General features: G+C 36.3%; 2 protein-coding genes across 2 annotated transcripts; one reads left to right on the top strand and one right to left on the bottom strand.

The window, feature by feature from the left end:
- Positions 1 to 460: 460 nt before the first annotated feature.
- Positions 461 to 2,087, top strand: LOC147833894 (uncharacterized). Its single transcript, XM_087281219.1, has 4 exons — positions 461 to 834; positions 1,153 to 1,249; positions 1,359 to 1,469; positions 1,824 to 2,087. Exons 1-4 carry the CDS (start codon positions 620 to 622, stop codon positions 2,040 to 2,042), a joined length of 642 nt encoding a protein of 213 aa, XP_087137345.1. The 5' UTR covers positions 461 to 619; the 3' UTR covers positions 2,043 to 2,087.
- A 150-nt stretch (positions 2,088 to 2,237) lies between these two features.
- On the bottom strand, positions 2,238 to 4,417 carry LOC147833893 (uncharacterized). The gene is given in 10 exon segments (XM_087280955.1): positions 2,238 to 2,373; positions 2,375 to 2,406; positions 2,531 to 2,684; positions 2,784 to 2,858; positions 3,482 to 3,571; positions 3,773 to 3,856; positions 3,998 to 4,081; positions 4,153 to 4,173; positions 4,175 to 4,225; positions 4,401 to 4,417. Coding segments are annotated over 10 exon segments (744 nt in total).
- Positions 4,418 to 12,296: the final 7,879 nt, after the last annotated feature.

Here is a 12,296-nt window from a genome sequence, read left to right as displayed (position 1 = left end):
ATAAAAACATCACAATTGATGTGCATGTATTGAAGAAAGAAGAAAATCACAAATTGTTTATTCAAGACATACTAAAAAAATGTACCAAGTTCCTAACTACAAATTCTGCAAGTCCAAAGGACAAGGATAAAGGATACTTCTTTTCTACTGTATCCGGTCAGGGGCCCCTCTGGATGGAAGTCGTAAGTCCTCAGGATGTAAGGCTTATACATCATTTAAGGTTAAAAATGATTGGCTGACTCACAAAGTCATTGTACAACGCACCAACAATGGTCACAATGCAACTGGTAAAGAAGGACACTTTCAAACTGTTTGTCCAGAGTTGGTCAAACAAATTGAAGAATGGATCTCACTGGGTGTCAGGCCAGATGTTATTCTACTGGAAGCTCACAAATGGTCCAGATCTCGTGGGCACACCGACTTTAACAACCGGCAGTACTTTGTTACTCCAAAAGACATTGAGAGTATCCGCACATGCTTAGTACGCCGCAACCATTTGGATAAAGATTATGCTGTTAGTTCAGCCAAATTATTAAACAATCACTGCAAGGACAGTGTTGTTTTTTTCCAGCCCTTCTCTCATGAGAAAGACCTCATAATTATTCTTCAGACACCCAACATGAGAGAGAATCTACAAAGACATGGAAAAAATATTATATTTTTGGATGCTACTCATTGTGTCAACCAGTACAATTTTCCACTATATACACTAGCTGTAAGAGATGACTATGGCCATGGAGTTCCAGTTGCTTTTATAATTACAAACAACGAGAAAGAGGCAACACTGGAATTAGCGTTACATCAGTTAAGGAGAGCGGGTTTTACTGCACTAAGGTATGTATTTTTAGCAGTTTTTTTTTTTTTTTTTTTGCTGTTTTATATTTTCAATTGACATACGTAGCATTACATGACCAGACCCAGAAATGTTACTTCACTGACAAAACTCCTTTAATTTTACTTGAAAAAACAAGATGAATTTACCTAAGAACAAAATTGTATAATATAGGATTGTTTTGAGATAATTAATCTTTAACACAAATATAGGGTGTTAATACAAAGCCCCCCAACAAACAACAATGATTGAAACAATCTGCCAAATAATCTCAAATATATAAATTGATTCTACTTATGTGCTGTTTTGTTTTCCTCCAGGTGCTTCATGGTGGACAAGGATATGTGTGAGATGAATGCCCTGCAAAAAGTCTTTCCAGAGTCAGATATCTTGCTGTGCTGGTATCATGTTATACAAGTACGAGTTTATCATTTAGAACATTAACAAATCTTACTGTACCAATCTGTTAGATGGCACTGTATATATATATAAACAAACCAGAGTAATTTGATGCTTCTGTTTTTAGGCTGTTGACCGTTGGCTATCAAAGACAGACTCTGGGTTCAGTGGATCATCAAATACTGATATAAGAACAGAAATAATTGCCTTCATTCGAAAGATGAAGCTTTGTGTCACAGTAGGTTCACTTATATTTTCACTTATATTTATACATCTTTACACAAACTTTTGACACAAACTTGTCAAGATTGCTTTTCTTTGATACTATGACATTAAAAGCAGCAAAAATAATGTTTTATTTATAAAGTAATATTTTTCAGTTTGGAAATTATTATTATTATTTTTATCCAGTTTAATGTGATTTGAATCTAAATTTTAGTGCAGTTACTTTACTGTTAATGAGAACATCATGACTTGTTGCCCAAAAAACACATGATTCATACTTTTTTAACATATATAAATTAGGACGTACATTGAATCAATTAATTATAACATTTTAAATAGTTATTATTTTTACGTTTTGTTAAAATAGCAACATGAATTCAAGTCTACTGCTGAGGAATTTCTCAAGAGGTTTGAAGATTTCCTAGCTCTCTGCTCATTTATCAGGGATCACTGGCTGGAAATAGGACACACATGGTCTGATTTCGGACGCTGTTACAACCATGCAGACTCTAATACAAACAATCGTGTTCGCATGTGTTTCCTCCAGGTGCTCCGGTTTCCCCCACAGTCCAAAAACATGAATTAAACATGCTAAATTGTCCGTAATAAATGAGTGTGTATGGATGTTTTCCAGTGATGGGTTGCAGCTGGAAGGGCATAAAATATATGCCGGATAAGTTGGCAGTTCATTCCACTGTGGCAACCTCAGATTAATATAGAGACTAGGCCAAAAAGAAAATGAATGAATAAATAAATTTTAAATGAAAAAATACATATAATTTCAGTACTCCCTAATTAAATAAAGATCCCTTAATAACAATAATCCAACAAATAAATAACCTTTTAAACTGCTGCGCATTTTGTCCCTGATCTGTGCACGCCTTGAAAATGCATCAGTCAGTGTAAACCAGGATAAAGTCAAGATCACTGACTAGCTCTCTGGGAGGATCCTAGTGGGATAAATTGAAAAACAAATCATTTATGTTTTCTTTGGGAGAACAAGGAAGGCTATTTTCATTATAGAAAATAGTACTAGCAACACATCTACTAATAAATGTTAAATCGGGAACTTACTTTCAGGAAGTGCTCTGCAAAAAGTAAAACAAAGATGCCACATTCAGTGGTGTTTCCTTGCTGTCCAGGTACCTGCATTTTCAGGACAGGCATTGTCTCTTCAGAAAATACTCGTGGTGTATTTCATGAGTACTTCCACATTTCTGTTAGGTAGCTGAAACAAAAGAAAAAATTAGATTTATTAATTTGTTCAATTTGTCTGTGTTGCATTGAAAGTGTATATAAAATTGGACCAATATACATCAGAACTGACCTTCGAATGTTTTGGTACACTTCCATATTGTCACCCGTTGCTGCAGATCTTGAATCAAGCATTAAAATGCAATGCCTGAAAAAAACACACAAATATAGTGTCAACATGTATAACTTGGTCAGATACTAGCAGAATCAGGTGCATTTTTTTGTGGTAACTATGCTAACTAGGCAAGTTTGGTATAGAATGAAATAGTTTAGCAACAAGAAGAATGTGGCATAAAAAAAACTATTGACAAATATATAATTATAGTTTTTTTTTTCTGCTTCAGACACACTGTGTACAAATGCTTCAAAGGCTGGAATCAAGAAGTAATGACCAACACTGATTGGAGATGTTTTGACAATTGAAATAGTATTCTAAATTTAATTTACTACTCAAGATTTTGAATGTGCCATTTGTGTATTTTTTATTTTTAACTCAGACGAGATGTAATAAATAGACACAGCTATAATAACACATGGTCACACTGTTCCCCACCCTAATGTCTTCAACAATACAGCATTGCATCATCTTTCAGTTTGCATCTATTAAAATCTGACAAAAACAGTCTTGAATAAAAATGATTTTGCATTCAAATTCAGGCAATGAAATCATTAACTGCTCTTCCACAAAGTTGTACCTAAAAAATTGAGGAATATTTATTTTTTATTTAATAATCCATTTATTTGGTTTAATAACCTAAATGCAACATTTACCTCTTTCGTTAGACCAATTTTCGTCCTTTTTTAATTAATTCTGCGCCTTCATTTCCCGGGTAGCAAACAATGACGAGTCTCCAGTGAACTCTGTAAAAACATTACCAGATGATATAATTTGTTAAGTGCCATCAATAGTACCACAGGCAAAGTACATGCAATGTGGTGTACATTTTACACTGTTGGAATCTGTCAGGGTAACACATATTTACCATATAAATATGTTACATATGGTAATATGGTACATCTACCATATTTAATGACAGCCAGTAAAATAGATACAGCACTCACCCAAGAACATTCTCAACTATCAAAAGATAGTCTTTACAAAAGATGTCCTCATCTTTTGTCCATCTCATCACATCTGTAAATCCACTGTAAATGCATGAGATGACATAAATCAAGATGGTCACATTTTGATGTACGATTTGCTATAATTGTGACAGTACACTACAATGCCCCTTTATCTTATCTTTACAACACCTTTATTTATCTTAGTACACAAAGAAGCCATACCTTGCTTGCAATTTAGTGTAAAAGTGCACTGGGTAGATATACGTTTTCCGCCTTATGCTAGGGCTTAATTTTTCATGGACAGACCTAGCAAGATTAAAATGAGTCAAATAATTTATATATTTAGACTTGTTAAATGCTTTCTTCAAAATATTTACCTCAACTGAATGTCCATGATAATCTAGCCACACTCCATCATCCAATGTTGCCAATGACACTTTAGTCAATGATCTAAAAACCTGAACAGATAAACACTACAGCACACTAACAGCACACTGTAAATAACTGAATATTATTAAAATATTATGTAAATTAATTTTAAAATAAAAAGTATTACACATCTACAGGGGTTAGACAATGAAATGAAAAGGCCTGGTTTTAGAACACAATAATTCATTAGTGGGGCGATGCAGTGGGTACCATTATTGACTTACAGCAGGGGTGTCAAACTCAGTTCCAAAAGGGCCGAAGCCCTGCACAGTTTAGTTCCAACCCTGCTCCAACACACTTACCTGTAGGTTTCAAACAAGCCTGAAGGACTCAATTAGTTTGATCAGGTGTGTGGTTAATTGGGTAAGCTAAATTGTCTGTAGTGTACGTGTGTGAATGAGAGTGTTAGCTAGGTAAAAGCACACTTACGACCCCAGATTAAACATTTTGTTACCATGTAATGGTAATATGTTGCACCCAGGGGACATTGGTTACGTACTTAACCCACGTTCCCCGAATAGGGAATCAGATTATTATTCAGACATTATCCAGTGAGCAACAGTTCTGTGGGCGCAAATGTCTTGTTGATGCCAGAGGTCAGAGGAGAATGGCCAAGCTGGTTCCAGCTGATAGAAAGGCAATATTTTAGTGTCAATATTTTCTAATGTTTACTATATCACCATTTGAAGCTAATTGTTGTTCCATATTTTAACATAGTTTGCTAATCAATAAAAATCTGTTAGTTATATTGTAAGCTATTGTTATGGAAGGGCATAGATGTTATGGAAAATAGTAATATGAAATACCCCCGTCATTTGGTCCTCTGGCAAATTTGTGAATATTAAATCTATTCAGCAGGTGTTATAATGTTAATTGCATTTGCATGGTTATTTGACGTTTTCTGTAACAGTTAATCAAAGTGCTCTTCATTTTCCATAGTTGTAAGCCTAGCTGTTGTTTTCCAGTTCATATTGTCAAAATGCATTTATCAAAAACTTTTTGTCAGTGACAGTGTTAAGGTGCACATCATAATGTTAGAACATAGCTTAGCATTCCCACATGGTATATTATACTGTAGATTACTCATTCTTTGCATTCGCTAATTAGCGTTTCACTGTAATGACAATATAATTTTTAATTGTTACGTGTATAAATTTCTAATATAATATTGTATATCTGTCACTGACTCGGTCCCAGTCATTCCCCTCGCTGGCCAGCAGAGGTCATCATCACCTGCCTTTTGACATTACGTCATCCCCACTGACTAATTGCCTCACACACCTGCAGCTCATCTCTTCATCACCATGCTCACACATATCAACAGCACACACACTCACTTCAGTGCGAAGTCTTGTTCTGCCCCAGCAAACATTACTGAGTGTTTCTTATCCGTGCCTGCTTTCCTGTTGCTTACCTGGATTGTATACCGACCTTGTCTTGCCTGCAGCCTGCCCTGAACCCTAGCCTGAATACCGACTTTGATCCTTGCCGCCAGCCTCTGACCCATGCCTGCTTACTCGCCCTGTGTTTGCCTGCCGCCAGCCCTTCGACTTGATACAACTGTGTTTTATGTGAGTTCGCACACAAGTAACATCTGTGTGCTTATTGTTAATAATAATTCCTTACATTTATATAGCGCTTTTCTGGGCACTCAAAGTGCTTTACACACAATGGGGGGATCTCCTCATCAACCACCAGTGTGCAGCATCCACCTGGATGACGCGACGCCAGCCATTTTGCGCCAGACCGCACACCACACACCAGCTGATTGGTGGAGAGGAGACAGCGATGAAGCCAATTGGAATATGGGGTTGGTTAGGAGACCATGATAGACAAAGGCCAGTTGGCAGATTTGGCCAGGATGCCGGGGTTAAACCCCTACTCTTTTCGGAGGACATCCTGGGATTTTTAACGACCACAGAGAGTCGGAACCTCGGTTTAACGTCTCATCCGAAAGACGGCGCTCACTGAGCAGTATAGCGTCCCCGTCACTATACTGGGGCATTAGGACCCACACAGACCGCAGGTTGGGCGCCCCCTGCTGGCCTCACTAACACCACTTCCGGCAGCAACCTAGCTTTCCCATGTGGTCTCCCATCCAGGTACTGACCGGGCGCAGCCCTGCTTAGCTTCAGTGGGCGACCATGTGAGAGTTGCAGAGAGCTAGCTGCCGGACGAATGCACCGGAGGATGCGCTTCTGTGTGACCATTCTGAACGGCAGCTTGTGCAGACAGCGGTTCAAAACACGCAGATCTAGGATTGGCCGTGACCCACCGCTCTTTTTGGGCACAATGAAGTGTGGGCTGTAAAACCCGCTCTCCATCTCGGCTGGAGGGAGCGGCTCGATTGCATCCTTCGCCAGGAGGACAGCAATCTCCTCTCGCAAGACAGGGGCAGACAGGGGGCTGACCCTGGTGAATACACACCCGTGACTTGGGGGGCCGTTTCGCGAACTGAATCGCATAGCCGAGTCTGATTGACCATCACCTAGGGGGTTCCACACAGGCTTCTGCTTCTTGTTTATATCCACCATTATTCTCTTTATTCTCTATTTTCACCTGGGGATACTCATCCCGAGGTCCTCAGATTATGCGGAGTCACTGATTGGATCCAAGACCAGCGACGAGATGATCCCAAGGATTCCATATCCGGGACCAGGCCATATCCTGAGCTGCTGCTGCGCTGATGGTCGTGGGGAGTGGAGAACATGTGTCTGATTCCAGCGACGGTCCAAGGATAGACGAGTCTTCGCTGAGGCCATCTTCCAGCCTCCACCGCGTTGACTGAAGCTCTGCACAAGACTTTTGGCCAGTGGAGAAATTAAAATGGTCGTGCCCAACTGAGTCTGGTTCTCTCAAGGTTTTTTTTCTTCACTCCCATCAGGTTCTTTATTTCACTAGTCCTATTGTGATTTGCAGTATTAAAACTACAAATAATACCAGCATGCAATAGCTCAGTGCGCGCGGCGAATGTGACGTCATCGCCGTGTTTGCGGAGGTTCACTTTGGATGCGCGCGACATGATTTCGGGTGAACAGTTCACGCGGCGCCGCGCTTGATTTGAGTTGAATTTGAATCGCTTTGAAGAGATTTTGTCTGTAACCGTACGACTGTACAGACATCTTAACTATCCGACCATGCGTGATCAGCATAGAGATGAACAGATGACCAATAATTCTTGGATAGAAATTGCAACAGCAATGGAAAGGAAGTGTTTTGTTAAAGTTTGGAAAAACCTGGGGGATAAGTTTGTTACAACAAAAAAGAGGCTATGGCAAAAGTGGAGACCCAGGTGGTTTTAAGATTACAGAATATGTTTTTCCACCATTTATAGGTTTTACACTGATGTATCATTTTGAAGTTAAAGCAATGTAACAAAAATTAAGTAACAAATTAGGTATTTAATAACTGGACAATAATATATGAACCCATCGACTTACAGTAAACTGATGCCCAATTTCTAGGCTTTATTGGTGATGATGGACAGGATTGTTGGACCATTATTGCCTTTTCAGCTCATTAGCAGAGGACAGAAACTAGCCAGACAATAATGTGTCAATTGTTGAGTGGGCAAAAAATGTTTTTTTTTTTTTGCTATTATTCTTGCCTGAATAAAAAAAAATAATTGTAGAGTAACCCATGTTCTGTTGTCATTCAAATTTAACTTTAATAGGTAAAACTGTCCGAGATATAAACAAAAGTGAGTGATGCATCAAACTTTGATTTTAAAAATCATAAATAGTTAAAAAACTTTATAATCATTAATTTTCTTTTTGGCTTAGTTGGCCTTTATTAATCTGGGGTCGCCACAGCGGAATGAACCGCCAATTTATCCAGCAATTGTTTTACACAGCGGATGCCCTTCCAGCTGCAACCCGTTCTCATTTACAACAACAGACAATTTAGCTTACCTAATTCACCTAAAATGCATGTGTTTAGACTGTGGGGAAAACCGGAGCATCTTGAGCAAACCCACGCAACACGGGGAGAACATGCAAACTCCACACAGAAATGCCAACTGACCCTGCCAAGGCTTGAACCAGCAACCTTTTTGTCTTGAGTCGAGAGCGCTACCCACTGCCCCACCCGTTACCCAACTTTGTAATCATAATAAATTATAAAATAATGAAAAATAATTATTTTTAAAATCTTGAACAATATTAAAGATATGACGTAGTCTTAAAAAGTCTTACATTTGACATTATGATATCTGCAGAAACCCTTTTTTTTTACAAGACTTCAGTCTATAATCTGAAAAAAAAAACATTGTGATAAGAAGACATAACTTAATTTGTGTGATATTTAATTTATTAATAATATGTTTAGGCACTAGGCAGTGTTGTTCTGTGGTTTCTGACGGTTCAGTTTGTGAATTAGGTATTTAACAAAGTTTCTCCATAATTTGCAAGTGTTTTTTTTTATTTATTAAATCATCTATTGATCGTACAGATAGAAAGGCATCATTTGAAATGATAAAAAGTCGTGCATTTGTGCATATTTCTGTTATCTTTATACTCAAAATAGCAAAACATTGTTTTTGTAAAATAATCATGGTGCGCAGTGGGTATTGCTATCGCCTCAAAGCAAGAAGTTTGTTGGTTCAAGCCCTGGCTGAGTCAGTTGGTGTTTCTGTGTGGAGTTTGCATGTTCTCCCCATGTTGGCGTGGGTTTCCTCTATAGGTGCTCTATAATTATAATCTATAATTAATGCTGTTTACACAGTTTTAAAAGTGTTTATAGTATGTGTTAGATGTGTTATGTAAAATGTGTTTTACTGCCTGAATCTTGTCTGACTCCGCATTCATGGATAATTCCACCAATATCGCCAAGCTAAACAAGTAATTTGTAATTTTGTAATTTGAGTAGTTTTTACGAAGAGTAATTTGTACTTTTACTTGAGTACTTTTTAACACCAGTACTTTTACTTGTAATTGAGTACAATTTCAGCAATGTAACAGTACTTGTAATTGAGTACAATTTTTTTGTACTCTTACCACCACTGCTGAAGACGCATGCAGACTGTGGTCAGAAAAACTAGTCACTAAAATTAAAGGAAACTCTGCAAATAGTCAACAAGATTGTAACTGACTGAGAACCAGTTTGTGTTTCTTATTTAGTTATTTCATAGACTTTAATTTGAAATTACAAAGTACAGAGTAGGGCTGTGCAATTAATCGAAAATCCGATTTCGGCTTGTAACGATTATGAAAAGCCATTAATCGAGATAAACGATTATTCCATCACGTACCGCCCCCTTTCCAGTTGTACACGTGTGAAAACTCTTTGCCTCTGCAAAGCTCAGTTCCACGTGAAAATTACTAAAAGCATGTGCTGTAATGTAACTTTTGCAGCACGGGATACGCATGATTCATGTTTTTAAAAGTGCAAAAGAGCATGTGCTGTTGTGTGTGTGTGCATCGTGCTTAGCCACAGACAGGTAGTGTGTGTGTGTTTGCGCGCGCGCCGCGCTTAGCCTCTGACAGCAGAGCACACACGCATCTAATGCGATCTTAATGTGAGCGCTTTAATGGTAAAATACATGCTCATTTGTGTCAGAGCGCGGTGTTTAGTGATTATTTATATTAACCCTCATTTGTGTAATAAACTAACAAGTTGAGAATCAAAAGACACGAGAAAGAGAAACCATATCAGAGCTGCACTATTCTTAAAGTGAGCGTGCAACATTCCTGCTGCTGCCAACTGTTATTATTAATCAATAATAAAATAAAAAATACAGTGAAAATGCTTAAAGCACAGTTTAAACATAACAGATTTAATAACTAATTTCTAATTACTGATTTCTTTTATCTTTGCTATGATGCCAGTACATTATATTTTACTAGATGTTTTTTAAGATGCTAGTATTTAGCTTAAAGTGACATTCATTTAATTAGGGTAAATAGACAAGTCATTGTATAACAGTAGTTTCTTCTGCAGACAATCAAACATATATATTGCTTAAAGGGGCTAATAATATTGAGCTATTAAAATAGGTTTCAAAATATTTAAACCTGCTTTTATTCTAGCTAAAACAAAACAAATAAGCCTTTCTCCAGTAAAAAAAAAAATATTATGGGAAATACTGTAAAAAAAAAAAAAACGTTGTTAAACATAATTTGGGAAATATTTATATATATAAAAAAATTCACAGGAGGATGAATAATTTTGACTTCAACTGATAATCGTTTTGCATAATCGTGATTACAATTATGACCAAAATAATCGTGATTATGATTTTTCCCATAAAGCAGTGAAGCAGAGTTTGTTTCCCTGCTTAAGTTATATTCCTCTGGATTCAAGAAGCATAACAAGATGCTATAAGAAGTTCCGGTAACACTTTATAATAACTACTCACTAAGAATCATTTACTAAGCATTAGCATCTAGTGAATTCATTATTTGTTAAGCATTAACTCTACATTAATAAGTGTTAGTAAGCAGTTTATAACTGCAGCTACAAATGCTAGATTCTTGACTTATAAGCACCTATATAATGTGTTTAATAATTGTATTTTCATACTTAGTTAATGATTTATATATTCATTACTAAATTAAGTATTGCATTATTTACAAACCAGTTGTATTTAAGAGTAGTTAAGGGTTTTTTGAATCATTCAAAATGAGTTAGTAAATGATTAATAAACTATTGAAATCAATGTTTATATGTCTTATTATTCCGGCATATACTAATAGTTAACTAATATGTAAATAAATGGTTTATTAACTCAACTTCATGCAGTTTTGTGACCTAATCTAAAGTGAGGACTATTTATGCTTTATAAATGACTATTAAAGGCTAAGAATCGAATGAACAATAATCTTTGCAATCTTTTTAAAAAAGTAAAATGACTGTAAAGTTTAAACAATGCCAAATAACAGGAGTGTCAAAATATGACATAAAACTGGATAAAACAACAACAACAACAATATAATAATTTAACATTATAATAAGATGCAATGTTTAAACTCTATAGTGATTTTATTTTAGATAAGGTTGCAAAGATTTATTTTTCATTTGAAGTACAGTTTCATTTGTATATCTTTAAATGAATAGGTATGAATAATGTCATTTTTACTGTTTAGAATTTAACTGAGCTTTTAATAGTCATTTATAAGGGATTTATAAAGCATAAATAATCCTCACTTTAGATTAGATCACAAAACTAGATGAAGTTGAGTTAATAAAGCATTTATTAATATACATAGTAATCATAAATATATGCCTATATAATAAGACATATAAACGTTGATTTCAATAGTTTATTAATCATTCACTAACTCATTTTGAATTATCCTAAAAACCCTAAACTACTCTTAAATGCAAATGGTTTGTAAATAATGCGATACTTAATTTAGTAATGAAAAATAAATCATTAAGTATGAAAGTACACTCATTAAAAATTATATAGCTGCCTGCCTATAAGTCAAGAATAGAGAATTTGTAGCTGCAGTTATAAACTGCTTACTAACGTTTATTAATGTAGAGTTAAAGCTTAACAGATAATGAACTCACTATTTGCTAATGCTTAATAAATGACTTATAGTGTGTAGTTATTATAAAGTGTTACCGTTGTTTGTGAATTTGTTACTTGCCATCGACTATGAAGGATGTTCAGCGTTACGAGCTTCATCATTTCACTGATGCTAGTGCTTCAGGTTATGGAGAATGCACATATCTTAAGGCCATTGACTCATCAGCAAAGATACACTGCTCTTTAGTAACGGGCAAAGCCAGAGTTGCTCCAAAATAAATTACCACTATACCACGGCTGGAGTTGTCAGCGGCTGTTGTGGCTGTACAAATAAGTGACTTGCTAAAAAGGGAATTAGAGCTGGAAAACCTGGAGTACTTCTGGACAGACTTAAGTTGTACTTGGGTACATTAACAATGATGCAAAAAGATTTCATGTGTTTGTGGCCAATCGCATTCAACGCAATAAATCAAGTACTGATGCCAAACAATGGAGAGATGTGAGCTCTGAAGAAAACCCAGCTGATTATGCGTCAAGAGGCCTTACAGCTGACAAACTTATATTCTCCAATTGGTTTACAGGACCACAGTTCTTGTGGAAAAGTGAACTTCCCAAAGATGT

The sequence above is a fragment of the Danio rerio genome, chromosome 14 (assembly GCF_052040795.2).
Source record: "Danio rerio strain M-AB ecotype USA chromosome 14, GRCz13ab, whole genome shotgun sequence".
Taxonomy (NCBI): domain Eukaryota; kingdom Metazoa; phylum Chordata; class Actinopteri; order Cypriniformes; family Danionidae; genus Danio; species Danio rerio.
The sequence above is the reverse complement of the archived record's forward strand: the minus strand, read 5'-3'. Positions and strand labels throughout refer to the sequence as shown.